General features: G+C 40.4%; 1 protein-coding gene across 8 annotated transcripts in view; it reads right to left on the bottom strand.

Annotated features, from left to right (window-relative positions):
- Window positions 1-21,563, bottom strand: part of LOC128696743 (uncharacterized) — a 318,805-nt gene that overhangs the window by 32,043 nt on the left and 265,199 nt on the right. For 7 of the 8 annotated variants that reach the window (XM_070094497.1, XM_070094501.1, XM_070094500.1 and 4 more), the window contains 7 exons: window positions 20,414-20,582; window positions 19,807-19,986; window positions 19,162-19,283; window positions 18,159-18,360; window positions 13,986-14,129; window positions 8,781-8,852; window positions 10-75 (listed from right to left, as the gene is read on the bottom strand). In XM_070094497.1, the coding sequence (XP_069950598.1) occupies window positions 10-75; window positions 8,781-8,852; window positions 13,986-14,129; window positions 18,159-18,360; window positions 19,162-19,283; window positions 19,807-19,986; window positions 20,414-20,582 (955 nt within the window). The remainder of the gene's footprint in view (window positions 1-9; window positions 76-8,780; window positions 8,853-13,985; window positions 14,130-18,158; window positions 18,361-19,161; window positions 19,284-19,806; window positions 19,987-20,413; window positions 20,583-21,563) is intronic. The other variant, XM_070094498.1, reaches the window with a different exon arrangement.

Below are 21,563 nucleotides of genomic sequence, written 5' to 3'. Positions count from 1 at the left end.
GAATCTGACCTGTAAATAACCCAGCGAAAACCAGCTCGCCACGTTCCCCTGGCAGACCAGTCAAACCAGGCTCGCCTGTAAAGCGAACCCCATAGTCACCTGCACACACTTAAAACATCCAAACACCATGCATATAACACTCAACTAAACAATTCTTCAATCACATGCACAGATCTGTCAAACAGTACACAGGTCTGTCAAACAGGACAGATCTGTCAAATAGTACCCATATCTGTCCAATAGTACACAGATTTGTCAAACAGTACACAGATTTGTCAAACAGGACACAGATCTGTCAAACAGTACCCAGATCTGTCCAATAGTACACAGATTTGTCAAACAGGACACAGATCTGTCAAATAGTATAAGATTCATCAATGGACAGGGACACAAATATCCAAATAGAACTGTAACCCACTGCATATGTTTTTGATTCACATCAAGCTCTAATATTACACATTTGTTGAAGAACACAATTACTGTACTCTCCTTTACAAGGTTGTTGCATTGAACATTTTCAGTGCAATTGCGTGTACTATTTTATAAATGACCACTGAAAAGAATTCGATACACACAAACAAAGAATTTTATTTTGCACTATGAGATGCAGCTTTTCTTGACTTTAGAGTTTCAGACCTTTCATATTCTGAATAATTTGGATAATAAACCCTGTCCACTTCTTCACAGTCTTTGACACAGGAGGTAAAGCTTCAGGTTTGTTAAACTGTGGTGTGGGACAGACAATTTCTCCTCACAGAGCAAACTTGTGTTACATTTTACCTGCCCAAACTGTTCAACCAAACTAGGGAAACTTTGCACAAGGCACAGTCTTACTGGTTACCACAAGGATAATCAAAATAGTGGCTAAAGAAGTAAATATAGGCAAATGCAATGATGTATACAGTGGACCCCTGGTTTACAATATTATTTCATTCCAGAAGTATGTTCAGGTGCCAGTACTGACCGAATTTGTTCCCATAAGGAATATTGTGAATTAGATTAGTCCATTTCAGACCCCCTAACATACACATACAAACGCACTTACATAAATACACTTACATAATTGGTCGCATTGGGAGCTGATTGTAAACCGGGGGTCCACTGTACGTACTTACAAATTCTTTTCCAGGTAATACTATTTTAGCCTTTGAAATTCATAGTGTAGTTTAAGCATCCAGAATTTTTTTTATCTAACATGCTAATATATTAAGTGTGCCAATTATGTGAATACATACAGTACCATACTATAGTAATAAATCTTCCATGGTGTACTATAAACCAAGAAATAAGCCTAGGTTCTCTACACATATGCTGCTATGTATGATAATTCTATGTAACTGTATCTGTGTATACCTGAATAAACTTACTTACTTATCATAACTATTACATCACTAGGAAGATGTAGAAATTGTTTATTAAATAAATTACATAATTTCAAGAGGACTAAATTATAAAAATAGAACGCTGAACATTTTTACATTATTTTGGGTATTTCATAATTTTTTTTTTCAACAAGAAGGCTGTATCCCACCAAGGCAGGGTAGCCTAAAAAAAGAAAAACAAGAGTTTCTCTTTTTAAATTTAGTAATGTATACAGGAGAAGGGGGTTACTAGCCCCTTTCTCCCAGCATTTTAGTCGCCTCTTATGACACACATGGCTTATGGAGGAAGAATTCTGTTCCACTTTCCCCTGGAAATTATCATGACAAATCCACCTTAGTTTTTTTTACTTTAAATTATCTACTGTGTGTGCGCGCACGTGCAGGGAGTCAGCAATTAACGTAGAGCAGAGTGACATAAATAATTCCATCATCTATCATTTAATCACTTTCAGATATCATCTTTATTGGAAACCTCAATAGCTATTGATTTTTTATTTATTTATATCTATCAAACTAACCAAAAATCTATATAAACTACATATATGAATTTTCAGTGCTGTATTACAGTGAACCCTTGGTTATTGGCCATTCCGCTTATCAGCCAACTCAGTTATCAGCCGGTTTTTCGACTCCCGGTTATCAGCCGTTATTTCACATATTGACCGTATGGTACGTGTCAACCCACCACTGCCAGCCACGAGCACGTCAGTCTTGCTTTGTCTCTGGGCGAGTGAGGAAGCTTCTGCTCATATATCCAAACATTTCGCTGTAATTCATTGATTTTCGTGGTTATCAATTAAGTGCAACTGGGAAATAAGTAACCATGGCCCCAAAGTAAAGTTCCTTTGGCAAAGAAAGTGAGAAACATGATGGAATTTAAGAAAAAAGTTGTTGAAAAGTATGAGAGTGGTGTTCGAGTGCTAGAACTTGCCAGGATGTATGGGAAAAACAAATCAACAATCACTTCTATCCTGGCAAAGAAAGAACAAATCAAGGAAGCTGATGTGGCAAAAAGAGTAAATGTGCTAACCAAACAAAGGTCACTGATAATGGAAGATATGGAGAAGTTGTTGGTGTTGTGGATCACCGAAAAACAATTAGCGGGAGGTAATGTTGTGGAGTTGATGATTTGTGAGAAAGCAAGGCAGTTGCATGCGGATCTTGTAAAGAAAATGCCTGGAACAAGTGCTGCTGTTAGTGAATTTAGGGCCAGCAAAGGCTGGTTTGAGAGATTTAAGAAACATAGTGGCATACACAGTGTGGTAAGGCATGGGGAGGCTGCAAATTCTGAAAATGTATGCTGAAAAAGTTGTGCAGGAATTCAAGGGGTACGTAGAGACTGAAGGATTCCTCCCCCACCAAGTGTTCAGTTGTGGTGAAACAGGCCTGTTTTGGAAGAAAATGCCAAAGAAGACCTACATTACGCAGGAGGAAAAAGCACTGCCAGGACACAAGCCTACGAAAGACAGGCTTACTTTTTTGTTCTGTGCTAACGCTAGTGGGGATTTCAGAGTGAAGCCCTTACTGGTGTATCACTCTGAAAATCCCAGAGGGTTCAAGAAAAACAATGTCATCAACAATAGATTGTGTGTGATGTGGAAAGCATGGGTCACAAGGCACATTTTCAAGAGTAGGTCAATGATGTATTTGGCCCCAGTGTGAAAAAATACCTCCTGGAAAAGAAATTGCCACTCAAGTGCCTCCTGGTACTGGACAATGCTCCTGCTCATCCTCCAGACTTGGAAGACCAATTGTTTAGGGACTTCTGTTTTATAACAGTGAAGTTCTTGCCTCCTAACACCACTCCTCTCATCCAGCCCATGGACCAGCAGGTCATTTCTAACTTCAAAAAACTCTACACAAAAGCAGTGTTTCAAAGTTGCTTTGAAGTGACCTCAGACACTCATTTGACCCTAAGAGAGTTCTGGAGGAATCACTTCAGTATCCTCCACTGCATAAGCCTTATAGGTAAAGCTTGGCACGGAGTGATTTCCAGGACTTTGAACTCTGCTTGGAGAAAACTGTGGCCAGATTGTGTCCAAGAGAGGGATTCTGAAGGGTTTGGGGATGACCCTGAGGACCCTATGCCTGTTGTGCAATCTATTGTGGCACTGGGGAAATCCATGGGGTTGGATGTGAGTGGCGAGGATGTGGAAGAGTTGGTGGAGGACCACAGGGAAGAGCTAACCACTGAAGAGCTGCAAGACCTTCAACTAGAACAGCAACAGACTGCAGCTGAGGAAATTGCTTCAGAGGAGGAGGAAGAGAGAGGGGAGAAGGTGCCTTCTTCAGTGATTAAGGATATGTGTGCAAAGTGGAATGAGTTGCAAAGTTTTGTTGAAAAGTATCACCCTGACCAAGCTGAAACAAGCCATATCTGTGACATGTTCATTAACAAAATCTTGTCCCACTTCAGGAAATCTTAGACTCCAGAAACAGAGCACTCTGGACAGTTATTTTGTGCAACAGGGGTCCAGTGACTCTCAAGCTGGTCCTAGTGGCATTAAGCGTTTCAGGGTCGAGAGGCCCTCTCCTGGAGGTTACCTGGAGGTTATTCCGGAGATCAACGCCCCCGCGGCCCAGTCCATGACCAGGCCTCCCGATGGATCAGGGCCTGATCAACTAGGCTGTTACTGCTGGCCTCACGCAGTCCAACGTATGAGCCACAGCCCGGCTGATCCGGCACTGACTTTAGGTATCTGTCCAGCTCTCTCTTGAAGGCAGCCTAATGCTTGATGGGAAGCTGTTGAACAGTTTTGGGCCCCAGACACTTATGGTGTTTTCCCTTATTGGGGGCATTTTGCATCGCCTGCCCAGTCTTTTACTTTCGTAGGGAGTGATTTCTGTGTGCAGATTTGGGACCATTCCTTCCAAGATTTTCCAAGTGTAGATTATGATATATCTCTCCCTCCTGCATTCCAACGAGTACAAGTCAAGTGCTTCCAAGTGTTCCCAGTAGTTAAGGTGCTTGACAGAACTTATACGTACAGTAAAGGATCTCTGTACACTCTCTAGATCTGCGATTTCACCTGCTTTGAATGGAGATGTTAATGTACAGCAGTATTCCAGCCTAGAGAGAACAAGTGATTTGAAAAGAATCATCATTGGCTTGGCATCTCTCGTTTTGAAAGTTCTCATTATCCATCCTATCATTTTCTTTGCACGTGCGATCATGGCACTGTTGTGATCCTTGAAAGTGAGATCCTCAGACATTACTACTCCCAGGTCCCTTACATTATTTTTCCACTCTATTGTATGGCCGGAGTCAGTAGTATACTCTGTTCTAGTTATTATCTCCTCCAGTTTTCCATAACGGAGTAGTTGGAATTTGTCCTCATTGAACATCATATTGTTTACCGTTGCCCACTGGAAAACTTTGTTTATATCTTCTTGGAGGTTAACCGCGTCCTCAGCAGATGACAGCCTCATGCAGATCCTAGTATCATCCGCAAAGGATGATACGGTGCTGTGGTGTATATCTCTGTCTATGTCTGATATGAGGATAAGGAATAAGATGGGGGCGAGTACTGTGCCTTGTGGAACAGAGCTCTTCACTATGGCAGCCTCCGATTTAACTCTGTTGACCACTACTCTTTGTGTTCGATTTGTTAGGAAGTTGAAGATCCATCTCCCCACTTTCCCAGTTATTCCTTTAGCATGTATTTTATGGGCTATTACGCCATGATCGCATTTGTCAAATGCTTTTGCAAAGTCTGTGTATATTACATCTGCATTCTGATTTTCTTCCAGTGCATCCAAGGCCATGTCATAGTGATCCAGTAGTTGTGAGAGGCAGGAGCGACCTGCCCTGAACCCATGTTGCCCTGGATTGTGCAGATTTTGGGAATCCAGGTGATTTGCAATCCTGCTTCTTAGCACTCTTTCAAAGATTTTTATGATGTGGGATGTCAGAGCTATTGGTCTATAGTTCTTAGCTAATGCTTTGCTGCCACCTTTATGGAGTGGGGCTATATCCGTTGTTTTAAGTGACTGTGGAATTTCACCCATGACCAAGCTCTTCCTCCATAGTGTACTCAGGGCACGCGAGAGGGGTTTCTTGCAGTTCTTAATGAAAACAGAGTTCCACGAGTCTGGGCCCGGGGCTGAGTGCATAGGCATGTTGTCAATGGCTTTTTCGAAATCTATCGGAGTTAGGGTAATGTCGGAAATCTGGCATACACATATGGAGTTTTGAGGCTTATTCTTGAAGAAATCATTTGGGTCGTCGATCCTCAGACCAATTAGTGGTTCACTAAACACAGAGTCGTACTGGGATTTCAATATTTCACTCATTTCCTTGTTGTCATCTGTGTAAGTCCCATCCTGTCTAAGTAAGGGCCCCATACTAGATGTGGTATTTGCCTTGTTTTTGGCATATGAAAAGAAATATTTTGAATTTCTTTCAATTTCACTAATAGCTTTAAGCTCCTCCTGCCTCTCCTGGTTCCTGTAAGAGTCATTTAACTTAAGTTCGATAGTTTCCACTTCCCTGGTCAGCACCTCCTTTCGTGTATCAGATATTCTAGCACTCCTGAGGAGCTCAGTGACTCATTGTCGTCTTCTGTAGAGGGAGCGTCTTTCTCTCTCCAGTTTACTCCTGCTCTTCTTCTTTCTTAGGGGAATATGCCTAGAACATGCTTTGGCTGCCAGGAAGTTGATCCTTTCAAGGCACTGGTTTGGATCCATAGTCATTTAAGACATCTTCCCAACATGTTTCGTTTAGGACATGGTTTACCTGGTCCCAGTTGATGTTCTTGCTCTCAGGGTCGAAAATTTTTCGGAAAAAAAAAAAAATTATGTTTTATTATGAAAGATAGAGAATCTTTTCCCGATCATAATGACACCAAAAGTATGAAATTTGATGGAAAACTTACGGAATTATGCTCTCGCGAAGTTAGCAGTCTCAATGATGTTTATGCATCGGTGATTTCACCCAACTGGAGCCCTACTTTTGGCCAATTCCAATGTACTAGTCGACAAAAATCATAGCTATTTCGCTAGAACTCTATTTTTTCTATCGAATGAGTACAAGAAACCACCCATTTACCAATTTCAACTATCCAATAAAGTGGTCAGAAATTAGGAATTTTGCCAATTTCACACAAATTTCAAAAGATGCCAATTTCCAAATAGGGTCCAGAATAAACAAGACAGACATTTCTGGCACTAAAATAACATTTCCTCTGTTCATTAGTCACGTCCCCAGGCCCTCTTACATTCCTTTTGCTTTCCACTTTGAATTTTTATTCTCACAAAAAAATAAAAGATATACTGTTATGCAGACTACTGCATTAGTATAGAAATGGTATAAATAATATCAGCACACTTGTGAAAGAATATTAGATTCACCAGTTGACATGTATTGGACGCGTGGCATGGTTTGTTTACTTGTGAACTTGGGAAAAAATCGAACATTTCTGCTACTTTGAGCTCAATTTCAAGGTACTTTTCATTGTGAAACCAATCAAAATAATCTCAATTTCTGTAATATGTCTTCCACTCTATAAAATGAGACCAGAAAAACTAGAATACAACCATAAATACCATGCGAAAATACAGTGCAAGCTCTTGGGCATCTTTATTGAGGAAATGTTTCGCCACTCAGTGCTGCACCTCTCCTGCCTACGGTATATAAGCTACTTCTCTGGAGATATGCTGTATTCTATTCAAGATTGATGGACTGACCACATCTACTCAAGGTTGAGGGACTGATTACCTCATTCTCCTCCTGTTCTTCACATTTCTCCTTTGTATGGACTGATGAAGCCACTGAGTGGCAAAACGTTTCCTCAATAAAGATGCCCAAGAGTTGCACATGCGTCTAATTTATCAAAAACATGGTCAAAGTTTTTTTTTCTCATTACGCACTGTGTGCTGCAGGATTTTTTTTATACTGCGCACACTGACCACATAGACCCATTCTTTCATATATAGGACTACCAGCTTTCTCTTGCTATATTTGAAGGCGCTAGAATTTAGGTGTACAGTGGACCCCCGCATAACGATTACCTCCGAATGTGACCAATTATGTAAGTGTATTTATGTAAGTGCGTTTGTACGTGTATGTTTGGGGTCTGAAATGGACTAATCTACTTCACAGTATTTCTTATGGGAACAAATTCGGTCAGTACTGGCACCTGAACATACTTCTGGAGTGAAAAAATATCGTTAACCGGGGGTCCACTGTACTAGTATGTCAATAACCTTGGTGCGTAAGCCGTACTAGTACGTCGGAAACCTTGAAAGGGTTAAAAGACAAAGAAGGGCAGTAACCCCAGAGAGGGACTTGTTACCTGAAGTTCTTATGGAGGGGGATTTCCCTTCCAAACAATAACCCCAACTTCCTCTCTCCTCCTCCCTATCTTCCATAAGCAAACAAGAGTCTTCACTAAAGGTATATAATTGTGATTTAATTGTTCATGTTTTTGTTTTTTTAGTTCTCATTGTTTTGTGTATGTAAAACTACAATTAATCTTCAAAAAATGTATTTTTTGTTAATATTTTTGGGTGTCTGGAACGGATTAATTTTATTTATATTAATTCTTATGGGAAATATTATTTCGGTTTTTGGCCATTTCGGTTTTAGGCCGACTTTCTGAAACGTATTATGGCCGATAACCGAGGGTCCACTGTACTTCACTACTTAAAAATCTCATTCTGTGCTACAGTTACACCACAACTGCATTTAACAGATAACAAATAATAATTCAAAGAAATAATACCACACAAGAAGGGAACATTCAGATTTAACTGCCCATTCTGTTAATATGAAAATTTATAAACCTATATATGTACAGTGGACCCCCGCATAACGATCAGCTCCCAACTCGACCAATTATGTAAGTGTATTTTTGTAAGTGCTTTTGTAGGTGTATTTTTGGGGGTCTGAAACGGACTAATCTAATTCACAATATCTCTTATGGGAACAAATTCGGTCTATAACGGCACCCAAACAGACTTCTGGATTGAAATAATATTGTTATCCGGGGGTCCACTGTACTTGAGATTTATGTGAATAGACACCTTCAACTGCCACAAGACATTAGTGAAAAAAACCATGCACAGCTTTATATGAAGGCATTAAAACAATGCAGAATAAACACTCTAGAGGATTATATTTTTTTTTTAACAATCGAAGGCATTAAAACAATGCAGAATAAACACTCTAGAGGATCATAGTTTTTTTAACAATCTCAAAATGATAAACTAGCAATCTAATTTTACTAATTTACTTTTGCTAAAATGTATACATGTGTATTTTACTAAAATTGAAAGTCTAAAATAAGTTTTTGATTTAAGCAACTTCCAAGGATGTAAGAAAATTTGAACACAAGAAATAATGATAAAATGACGTTAATTCCTGATACTATACAACGTAATTTAAACAATAAAACATACCAGGAGGCCCACGTAAGCCTTCAAATCCACGGTCACCTTTCGTGCCTGGAAGACCTGGGCGTCCAGGATCACCTGTTGAAGAAGGAACTAGGGTTAACTTTTTTCTTCAAATAAACTACATAGTGTGTAATTACTGGTAGTAATACCAATAATGGATAAATAGATACATACTGATATGCACTAAAACAACATTTTGCCCACCAAAGACTTTGTCAAGCCAATCCATCATTACATAATGTATGTTTTGGATTAATAGTCAGTGGTGGGTAGACCATTGCCTTAATAATTAGCTCATAATATTGCATGTGCCTATTTACCTAAATACAGTAGTTTTTCTAATTTTGTGACTGCAACATTTTTTCACTTAATACAATTTTATTACTGTATTTAAAAATGTACATTTAGTAATCATAAATTGCCCTATTAAAAAATTACAAGACAGCTTTAGCTTACCTGGAGTTTACCAGGAGAGAGTTCCGGGGGTCAACGCCCCCACGGCCCGGTCTGTGACCAGGCCTCCTGGTGGATCAGAGCCTGATCAACCAGGCTGTTACTGCTGGCTGCACACAAACCAACGTACGAGCCACAGCCCGGCTGGTCAGGAACCGACTTTAGGTGCTTGTCCAGTGCCAGCTTGAAGACTGCCAGGGGTCTGTTGGTAATCCCCCTTATGTATGCTGGGAGGCAGTTGAACAGTCTCGGGCCCCTGACACTTATTGTATGGTCTCTTAACTTGCTAGTGACACCCCTGCTTTTCATTGGGGGGATGTTGCATCGTCTGCTAAGTCTTTTGCTTTCATAGTGAGTGATTTTCGTGTGCAAGTTCGGTACTAGTCCCTCTAGGATTTTTCAGGTGTATATAATCATGTATCTCTCCCGCCTGCGTTCCAGGGAATACAGGTTCAGGAACCTCAAGCGCTCCCAGTAACTGAGGTGTTTTATCTTCCTTTATGCGCGCCGTGAAGGTTCTCTGTACATTTTCTAGGTCAGCAATTTCACCTGCCTTGAAAGGTGCTGTTAGTGTGCAGCAATATTCCAGCCTAGATAGAACAAGTGACCTGAAGAGTGTCATCATGGGCTTGGCATCCCTAGTTTTGAAGGTTCTCATTATCCATCCTGTCATTTTTCTAGCAGATGCAATTGATACAATGTTATGGTCCTTGAAGGTGAGATCCTCCGACATGATCACTCCCAGGTCTTTGACGTTGGTGTTTCGCTCTATTTTGTGGCCAGAATTTGTTTTGTACTCTGATGAAGATTTAATTTCCTCATGTTTACCATATCTGAGTAATTGAAATTTCTCATCGTTGAACTTCATATTGTTTTCTGCAGCCCACTGAAAGATTTGGTTGATGTCTGCCTGGAGCCTTGCAGTGTCTGCAATGGAAGACACTGTCATGCAGATTCGGGTGTCATCTGCAAAGGAAGACACGGTGCTGTGGCTGACATCCTTGTCAATGTCAGATATGAGGATGAGGAACAAGATGGGAGCGAGTACTGTGCCTTGTGGAACAGAGCTTTTCACCGTAGCTGCCTCAGACTTTACTCTGTTGACTACTACTCTCTGTGTTCTGTTAGTGAGGAAATTATAGATCCATCGACTGACTTTTCCTGTTATTCCTTTAGCACACATTTTGTGCGCTATTACACCATGGTACATCAACACAGGAGAATATTTGCATCTTGAAATTTTATTAGTTAACTACAGTATGCAGTACAGCAAATATTTATCAAAGTAACGCTCGATCACTAGCACACTCAGCTCACACACTGAGGTCCGGAGTTCGAATCTCTGGTAAGGCTGGAAAACATTAGGGACGTGTTTCCATAAGACACCTGCTGTCTCTGTTCACCTATCAGTATAAAATGGGTACCTGGGTGTTTGTAGACTGGTGTGGGTCGCATCCTGGGACAAAACTGACCTAACTTGCCTTAAATGCTCAGCATAACAAGCGGCTTTCTATATAGTAGTGTATGTCATTGGTGTCAGCTAGGCCTGTATACGTACTTTGTACATGTATGTACTTGTAGAAATAAAGATATTATGATGTTACGTATTATTATTATTATTGACATGCATGCTACAAATCATAATTGTCTCAAGTTATTTAGAATATGCTATTTGGTGATCATTTGGCTTTAGATGAGAAGGAAATGCCCCAGCAATGACATATTAAGAACATATGAAAGAAGGAACACTGCAACAGGCCTACTGACCCATGCGGAGCAGGTCCATGCCCCCCCCCGGGATTAGCCCAATGACCCACCCAGTCTGGTCACCTCCACGGCACCAGATCCAGCAGCACAAGCTAGTCAGGTCTAACTCACACCCACCCACACCCACTCATGTATTTATCTAACCTATTTTTAAAACTACACAATGTTTTAGCCTGAATAACTGTACTCGGGAGTTTGTTCCACTAATCCACGACTCTATTACCAAACCAGTGCTTTCCTATATCCTTCCTGAATCTAAATTTTTCCAACTTGAAACCACTGCTGCGAGTCCTGTCTTGGCTGGAAATTTTCAGCACACTATTTACATCCCCTTTATTTATTCCTGTTTTCCATTTATACACCTCGATCATATCCCCCCTATTATTATTATAATAAAAAAGAAGCGCTAAGCCACAAGGGCTATACAGCCATACCCCCCCTAATTCTACGCCTTTTGAGAGAGTGCAGATTCAGGGCCCTCAGTCTATCCTCATATGGAAGATTTCTGATACATGGGATCATCTTTGTCATCCTCCTCTGTACGTTTTCCAGAGCATTTATATCCATTCTGTAATACGGTAACCAGAACTGAGCAGCATAGTCTAAATGAGGCCTAACCAAGGATATATAGAGTTGAAGAACAACCTGAGGACTTCTATTATTTAAACTTCTAGATATGAAGCCAAGAATTCTGTTAGCTTTATTGTGAACACTAATGCATTGTTGGCTTGGTTTTAGATTACTGCTAACCAGAACTCTTAAATTCTTTTCACAATCAGTAGCATTAAGATCTACATCATTTAGTTTATATGTGGCATGGTTATTTAACTGTCCAACATTCAGAACTTTGCATTTGTCAATATTAAACGGCATCTGCCACTTCTCCGACCATTGCATCAGTCTATTCAAATCATCCTGGAGTGCTCTAGTGTCCTCATTAGAATGAATTGGACGGCCTATTTTGGTGTCATCAGCAAATTTGCTTATGTCGCTATTTATTCCCTCACCTATGTCGTTTATGTAAATTGTGAACAACAACGGGCCCAACACTGACCCCTGAGGAACACCGCTTGTGACGTGCCCCCATTCTGATTTCTCCCCATTTATACAAACTCTCTGCTGCCTATTTGTCAGCCATGCCTCTACCCAGGTTTACATAATCAACCATTCAGCTATTGTTAAGATCCAGCAGTATTCTACCTCTCTGACTGACTGATGTGCATCTCTACAATAATATGTTAAGGGCATATATGTACTATTACAGTTTTTCTTCCTTGAAAAAAAAAAATAATGTTTCATTATAAGGTATTCAAGAATATATTAATAAGCCTGAATTTCTCTCTTTGATCTTGACATACTTTTTTTTAACACAACTTCAATCTACCACCGAGGCAGGGTGACCCTCCACCAAAAAAAAAAAAAAAAAAAAAAAAAAAAAAAAAAAAAAAAAAAAAAAAAAAAAAAAAAAAAAAAAAAAAACATTCACCAGTACTAACTCCATCACTGTCTTACCAGTGATGGAGGCATGCCAATACTACAGTTCAAAACTACAAATACGCCCCACTCCTCCTTTAAAGTGTAGGCACTGTAGGCGAAGTGGCCCGGTGGCCTGGTGGCTAAAGCTCCCGCTTCACACACGGAGGGCCCGGGTTCGATTCCCGGCGGGTGGAAACATTCGACACGTTTCCTTACACCTGTTGTCCTGTTCACCTAGCAGCAAATAGGTACCTGGGTGTTAGTCGACTGGTGTGGGTCGCATCCTGGGGGACAAGATTAAGGACCCCAATGGAAATAAGTTAGACAGTCCTCGATGACGCACTGACTTTCTTGGGTTATCCTGGGTGGCTAACCCTCCGGGGTTAAAAATCCGAACGAAATCTTATCTCTTATCTTATCTTCCCACCTCCAGGATTCTAGGTCCAGATAACTGATTTCCCTGAATCCCTTCATAAATGTTACTTTGTTCACACTCCAAGTCACACATCAAGTCATGAAAACCACTTGCCTCCACTCACTCCTATCTAACAAGCTTGCTGGCTGTCTAAGCCCCTCACATACAAAACCTTTATCCCCTCTCTCCAATCTTTCCTAGGGCAACCCCTACCCCATCTTCCCTCCACCACATATTTATATGTCCTCCAAGTCATCCTATTTTGTTCCATCCTCTCTAAATATCCAAATTACCTCAATAAACCCTCTGGATAATACTTTTAGTAACTCTGCACCTCGTCCTAATATCCAAGCTGCAAATTTTCTGCATATTCACACCACATGTTGCCTTCAGACACGACATCTTCATTGCCTTCAACCTCCTTCTTGATGCAACATTCACAACCCATGCTTCACACCCTCCAGGCATACACCTGTATAAGAGTACTGGTATCACTATACTCTCATACAATTCCATTTTTGCATCCATGGATACATTAATTTTTAACGAAACTAAATAATCTGAAGCCGAATGCTGCAAATAAAACCGTGTACTCACCATTATTATTTAATGCATCCAAAATCCTGTAGAGCATGAAAAAGCAATGAATCATGAATTTTATGGTATCACAAGAGAATTATAAAAGCTGAAGTGCCACACGAGGGACAATGCAGCTTGTGCGTGAATTAAAACATGCACATTTACTCTTTATTAATTTTCAGAACTGTACCAATGACTAGTTTTTCTATTAGTTATTTACCTGGATAAAGAATAGAAGATGCCAAGTTTATTTAATTCTGTATGTGAAATGTCTATAATAGATATAGTATATTTTGTTCCTGTTTGGGTTTCCTTCAGTGCAGCCATGATGCTGTCCACTGAATCCAATAAGTGAACTACCCTCCTTCAATGGATCAAACCTGATTTCTTCCCATTCCCAAGGTTCTGTTTGGCCCCTACAGAATTAACACTTCCCATGAATATAATAATACAATAGAAATCACAACAGAGCCACCATACCTTGTTCATGTCATTCCAAACATTAATAGCACACCTACCTTTCTGTCCCTTGGGTCCAGGAGGCCCTGGATAACCACGGGGACGGGGCAAGCCAGGGATCCCAAGAGGATACTCATCATCATCAACAGCAACCCCATAGCCACTACCCTCATGTCCTTCTCCAAGAGCACCAGCATAGTCAGCTGTGGATAAAAACATACAGTTTACCTGGAGACCTGGAGAGAGTTCCGGGGGTCAACGCCCCCGCGGCCCGGCCTGTGACCAGGCCTCCTGGTGGATCAGAGCCTGATCAACCAGGCTGTTGCTGCTGGCTGCACGTAAACCAACGTACGAGCCACAGCCCGGCTGATCAGGAACTGACTTTAGGTGCTTGTCCAGTGCCAGCTTGAAGACTGCCAGGGGTCTGTTGGTAATCCCCCTTATGTATGCTGGGAGGCAGTTGAACAGTCTCAGGCCCCTGACACTTATTGTATGGTCTCTTAACGTGCTAGTGACACCCCTGCTTTTCATTGGGGGGATGGTGCATCGTCTGCCAAGTCTTTTGCTTTCGTAGTGAGTGATTTTCGTGTGCAAGTTCGGTACTAGTCCCTCTAGGATTTTCCAGGTGTATATAATCATGTATCTCTCCCTCCTGCGTTCCAGGGAATACAGGTTTAGGAACCTCAAGCGCTCCCAGTAATTGAGGTGTTTTATCTCCGTTATGCGCGCCGTGAAAGTTCTCTGTACATTTTCTAGGTCGGCAATTTCACCTGCCTTGAAAGGTGCTGTTAGTGTGCAGCAATATTCCAGCCTAGATAGAACAAGTGACCTGAAGAGTGTCATCATGGGCTTGGCCTCCCTAGTTTTGAAGGTTCTCATTATCCATCCTGTCATTTTTCTAGCAGATGCGATTGATACAATGTTATGGTCCTTGAAGGTGAGATCCTCCGACATGATCACTCCCAGGTCTTTGTTGACGTTGGTGTTTCGCTCTATTTTGTGTGAGGAGTAATATTTATTACCCCTCAAGGAAGGTTCCTTGATGTTGGTGAGGGGCTCTTGATTTAGAGAATTGGATCTGTGCTCCAGTTCCCCGAATTAAGCCTGAATGCCTTCCACATCCCCCCCCCCCAGGCGCTGTATAATCCTCCGGGTTTAGCGCTTCCCCCTTGATTATAATAATAATATTTATTACAAAATGAATGAATTTACTATATCAAAATAAAACTGATAAAAGGTATTTAGTTAAATGAATATGTTAACACATTAAACACACCAGCTATCTCCTACCAAGGTTGGGTGACCTAAAAAAAAAAAAAACACTTTAACCATCATTCACTCCACTGTCTTGCTTGAGGCATGCCGATACTGCAGCTCAGATGCCCCTCCAAATTGCAATATCCCCATCCCTCCCTCAGAGTGCAGGCACTGTACTTCGCACCTCCAGGACTCGAATGTGGCTAACCAGTTTTCTTGAATACCTTCATATATGTTACCTCGCTCACTCCAACAGCATGTCAGCTCAAAAAAACACAGTATCTCCACTGCCTTCAGCCTCCTCCTCACTGCAATATTCAAAACCCATGCCTCACATCCATACAACAGTGTTAGTACCATTATGCTCTGGTACATTTCCCTTTTTGCTTCCATGGATAAAGTTCTTGTCTCCACAGATGCCTCACTGAAACACCCACCCTTTTCCCTTTGTCAAATCTAGGATTCACCTCATCTCACCTAGAACTATCAACTGACACATTCACTCCCAAATATCTGAACACATTTACCTCCTCCATACTCCTTTCCTCCAATCTTTTACATATTCTCCCAAATGCAACGTCTCTTGAAATCTCTCAAAAGAACTGTCATCGACAAAAAAAGCAACTGTGACAACTCCCACTCGGAACCAGATTCACCATCTTTCAATCCCACACCTCTCTTCAACACCCTAGTGTTCACTTCTTTTACAACTCCATTTATAAATATATTAAACAATCATGGTGACACTGCACATCTCTAAGACCTACTTTTACTGGAAAATAATTTCCCTCTCTCCAACATACCTCAGCCTGAGCCTCACTATCCACTTAAAGGCTCTTTACTGCTTTAAGTGACTTTCCACCTATTCCATGCATTTGCAACATCTGCCACATTATCATTATTATTATCCACCGTATTATTCTTCTTTCATCAAACTGGCCATATCCCACCGAGGCAGGGTGGCCCCAAAAGAAAAAAGTAAGTTTCTCTTTTTAAATTTAGTAATGTATACAGGAGAAGGGGTTACTAGCTCCTTGCTCCCAGCATTTTAGTCGCCTCTTACAACACGCTTGGTTTATGGAAGAAGAATTAGGTTCCACTTCCCCATGGAGCACCCTATTATTATTATTATTATTATTATTATTATTATTATTATTATTATTATTATTATTATTATTATTGTTATTATTATTATTATTATTATTATTATTATTATTATTATTATACCATATTTGAGGAAGGATACTGATAAACTTGAAAATGCTCAAGTGGGAAGAAAGTCTTACTAAATGCATTTAGAAGTTCTGCATTGATTTAGTTTTGTGAGGCAATATTAGTAAATAAAAGTATCAAAGGGCAAGACATGATAGGAACAAATATTCTATCAATATACAATACCATAATGGTTTTAAACTTTTAAATGTGAAGCACTGGGTAGAATGAAAGAGAGTAAATCAGCTGGAATTGATGAGATCAAGACAGAAATGTTAAAAGTAAGTGGGGATACAGTTTTAGAATGGTTGGTGCTTTTATTTAATAAATATATAAGTGAGGGGAAGGTACCTAGGGATTGGCAGAAAGTGTGCATAGTTCCTTTGTATAAAGGCAAAGGGGCCACAAGAGAGAGCGTAAGAATTACAGGGGAATAAACTTGCTGAATATACCTAGTAAGGTGTACGGTGAAAGAATTAAGAGTAAGATGGAGAGCAGGATTGCCGATGAACAAGGAGGCTTTAGGAAGGGTAGAGGATGTGTAGGCCAAGTGTTGACAGAGAAGCATAAAAGTGAACGGTATTTAGATAAGGATCAAGAGGTTTTCGTTGCATTTACGTCTTTGGAAAAGCCATATGATAGGGTGGATAGGGGAGCAATGTGGCAGATGTAAGTGTATGGAATAGGTGGTAGGTTACTGAAAGCATTAAGCTTTTATGAGGACAGTGAGGCTTAGATTAGGCTGTGTAGGAGGAAGATTATTTCCCAGTAAAAGTAGGCCTTAGACAGGAATACATGATGTCACCTTGGTTGTTTAATATCTTTATTGCAAGTTAAATTAAACAATAAACGCATGCTCTCCAGGAGAGGCTGGGGATCTGAAGGGTAGTGCCTACAGTGAAGGAAGGGTGGAGATGCTGCTGTTGGGAGGGTTATTTGAAATGTGATGTCAGCACACTTTTGGCAAGACAGTGATTGACCGAATGATGGTGAGTGCATTTCCTCTTTTTGGGGGGATCATACCACCTTCATGGGTAAAAATTGACAATGTTAAAAAAAAAAGCAACCATATGGCTCATAAAGGTTTGGCACTTTTATAATAATACAACAACAACAACAATAATAATAATAGTAATAATAATAATAATAATAATAATAATAATAATAATAATAATAATAATAATAATAATAATAATAATAAAAACAATAATAATAAAACAATAATAATAACAACAGATAAATGAGGCACACTCATAAATGACTATGATGAAATTAAGACACATGTGCAACATCTGGGTATCTTTATTGTAGACGTTTCGCCATCCAGTGGCTTTATCAATACAAATTCCAGGACATAACTGGAATTTTTATTGATAAAGCTACTGGATGGCGAAACGTCTACAATAAAGATACCCAGATGTTGCACATGTGTCTTAATTTCATCTTGTCGGTATTGTATATCATTCTTGTACATAAATGACTATCCAGTTGCACAAATTTCTCACTTCTTTCTATAAACAAAAAAGCCTACCTTAGTTGAACTAATGATATGTTATGAGACAATTATATTACCAAGGTGCAGTATGACTTTTGATTCTTCTTCTTCTTCTTCTTCTTCTTCTTATTATTATTATTATTATTATTATTATTACATAAAAACGCTAAACATGACTCCTTTAAATTCAGCACTTTCTCATGAATATACTATACATATCAGACCAGAAGGTATAGTCAATGACATAAATTTTGTATTAATAACTTACGGATATACTGATCGAACCCTCGAGCTGGAATAAGAGGGGTAGGAAGTCCAGGTGGGCCAGGAGGTCCAGGTGGGCCAACAGGTCCAGGTGCTCCAGGGAGACCATTCCTACCCTGTGTTCCTGGGGCTCCTACAGGACCTATCTCGCCCTTTGGACCAGGTTGCCCTGGCGTACCAGCAATGCCATTAAGGCCAGGTTCACCCTGTAACACAGAGCTTTGTCAACATTTTGAAGATTTGCAGACAATTATGGTGAAGGGATCTTGATTCGAGAAATTAAAGCTATTCTTCCCTTCCTTGGAGGATCACACCTGATTGCCTCCCATTCCCCAGGTGTTATATGACCCCTACTTGTTTAGCAGCCACTGAGCACGGCAGGTATAACTATGCCATATTTCAACTGTTCAAGGCTCCGCCAACAGCCACCCATTTCACTGTTTTTATAACAGTGTCATGTTGTCTGTGGCTGAAAAATTGGGCTTCAGAGCTGATGTATGGCGCCCCGGCCAAGTACCCAGCTGGCTGTGTATGACAAGGGCAAGCATCCAGTGAAGATAGCACTAGAGTCAGGAGTTTAAGGGGCACGTCACTTCCCTTGTTTTCTAATAAAATATTATTTTCCCCCTATAATCTACCTTGTCCGTAATTATTGTCGCATTTGCTTTGTCTGCTTTCGTAAGGTGAAGTCTAAGATCTTTCCTTAATTCATGGTATAATTTAACTTGAGGACAATTGTCCTCAAAGATTTGTTAAGTTATACCATGAATTAAAGAAAGATCCTAGACTTCACCTTACGAAAAGAGACAAAGCAAATGCGATAGTAATTATGAACAACGTAGATTATAGGGGAAAAATAAACATGATATTATGAGACAGGGAAACTCAGGCGCCTCTTAAGGCAGAGCCTTCATCTCTCACTGCGCCGTATGATACAGGGGTTTAACACTTCATGAAACACAGTGCAATGTGTAATTCTCACTAACATGCAACTGTCACAATATTACCCTGGGTCCAGGAGGGCCGATGGCACCAGCTAGTCCTCGAGGACCTGCAGGACCTAGCTGACCAGGAAGACCATCAAGACCCGGGCTTCCCTTTGGTCCGTGTATGCTTTCACCTGGAGGACCTGGGGAAAAAAGTTGCTGTCAATGGGTAATTGGCTGATTGCGTAAGTAGGTTTAAAATCTGTCAACTGCTCAATGGGCTCATTAAGGCTGTTTACCTTGAGAGAGTTCTGGGGGTCAACGCCCCCGTGGCCCGGTCTGTGACCAGGCCTCCAGTGCGTATTTTGTTCACCACAAAGATACTTCAGTCCCAAGTGAAACTTAATGAATATAAACTAAAAATTGCCTTTAAATCAATTAAATTTTCCTAAGGTTTTTATATCGCTATAATCTAAAAAATTGTGAACATTTATGTGTAATTATAATTTATGGTAATTATAATTTAACGTGAATGTACCTGTTTCAGTTTATGCAATTGCCTATTTAGTATGGGCAATTATGTACAGATATAAACATACGTGTATAATTTATGCGTATGTATCGATTTGCAGATCTGTAAATGTAATAAGGTTTGGCAAGACATGCTCTGGAAAAAATCCTTAAGTAAATATAGTAGTGAGTCAGAGAGTAAGCCTTGCATAATACCTGGAGGGCCAAGTGGTCCCTGAAGGCCTGGGGTGCCATCCTGTCCATTACGCCCTGGTGGACCTGCTGGTCCAGGACGGCCATCATGACCGGGAATGCCTCTGGGTCCTGGTGACCCAGCCAATCCTGGTGGCCCGGGTGGACCAGCAACGTAGTTAGTTTCGCCACCCAAACCACTTCCTGTTGAAGAAATTTGTATCAACGACAATTTAGCAAACTAATAATAATGATTTTTCGAAAAACATTTGTGGTCACAGTGGGGCCCATGCTAACCTCCCTATGGTGTATAGAAATATACCTAATTAGATGAATTTTACTGTAGCCAGCTGGCCAAGTGACTTATGCAGTGGCCTAGAGTTGTAGGACTCACTCACTCATGGATTCAAACCCCATTCGTTTCGTGGTTTCCTTATGAAGTACTCGTCCATGACCTTCCACCTTTCAACGGGTGCCTTGATACTAGTGGAGGGCTTTTGATTTAAGGAATTGGAGCTACTCTCCCATTCCTCGGGTAAATCTTATTACCTCCTTTTCCCCAGGTGCTACATGACCCCTGAGGTTCAGCGCTTTCCCATGAATATGTTAAATATGATAATGCATCACTCACCTGGCCCTCGTGTGACAATTCCAGGTGTGCCTGGCAAGCCAGGCGTCCCGGGGTTACCGTCCCGTCCGTCGCGTCCAGGTGCACCAGGGGGGCCAGGTGGACCAGGTGGACAAGCACACTGGCCCGAGCCTGCCTGGGAGGTGGCGAGGGTGGGCCGTGCTGAGGCAACCTGTCACATGGTGAACTGTATTAATCATCGTATTTAGATTTAGATTTTTTTACACAGCAATAAGTCTTGTGAGTGAGATATATTAATGGTACAGGCAGGCCCTGTTTTACAGCATTTCGGTAATGCAGCAGTTTTCATTTATACCCATTCTTCATTTATTCAGATTTCCTACAATAAATATATTCACCAGTCACTATAAGCTAAGGATGAAAATATTTCAAGGTAAGTAATATGTGTACTGTATAAACACTTTTTTTAGGCCTAGCTCTAATATATGATAGTGTAAACATGTTATCAGGCTTTTAAATGCATTTGAAAATGAAAAAAAGGCTATGTTTCACTTTACAGCAATTTTTGCTGTACAGCAGTAGCCTGGAATCTAACCCGCTATGTAAGTGGGGCCTGTATATTAAACCTACAAATGGATAAATAAGCATTATATATATTAAGACTGATGAACTGACTGTCTCCTTTCGAGGCTAAGGATCTGAATACCTCATCTCTAGAATTCTCTGTATTATATTGATAATGCCACAATAAAGATACCCAAGTATTGATCATGCGTCTTATTCATGCACTTGTGAATGAGATGTTTCAAAAGTTCTCATTCTCATGAAGCTGCAATTACAGTGTATTAACTGGACAGAGGAAGAGCTGCTGAGAGGCGATGATGAATCCAACTATTTAGACACGTCCACACAAACATTAAGGGAAATGGAAAATAAATCTATTGTCAATGATATCTAAAATCTGGAGAATACATCCAGACTCTGCATCAACTATATAACCTAACTACTGTACTGTAAGATGAAATTGTAATCTACGAAATTATTTTATTGTTAGTGATAAATTATCTAAGTTATTAAGACTGTACCTACACATCAGATTAAGTAGGCACTTAAGTATATAATTAGGACGTAATATATAAAATAGAACTTTTAATGACAATAAAGATATAACTATGTCCAATGGGATCTAATA

This window comes from Cherax quadricarinatus, chromosome 46, assembly GCF_038502225.1.
Source record: "Cherax quadricarinatus isolate ZL_2023a chromosome 46, ASM3850222v1, whole genome shotgun sequence".
In the NCBI taxonomy this organism is placed as follows: Eukaryota; Metazoa; Arthropoda; class Malacostraca; order Decapoda; family Parastacidae; genus Cherax; species Cherax quadricarinatus.
Note: the sequence above shows the minus strand (reverse complement) of the source record. Positions and strands in the feature narration are given on the sequence as shown.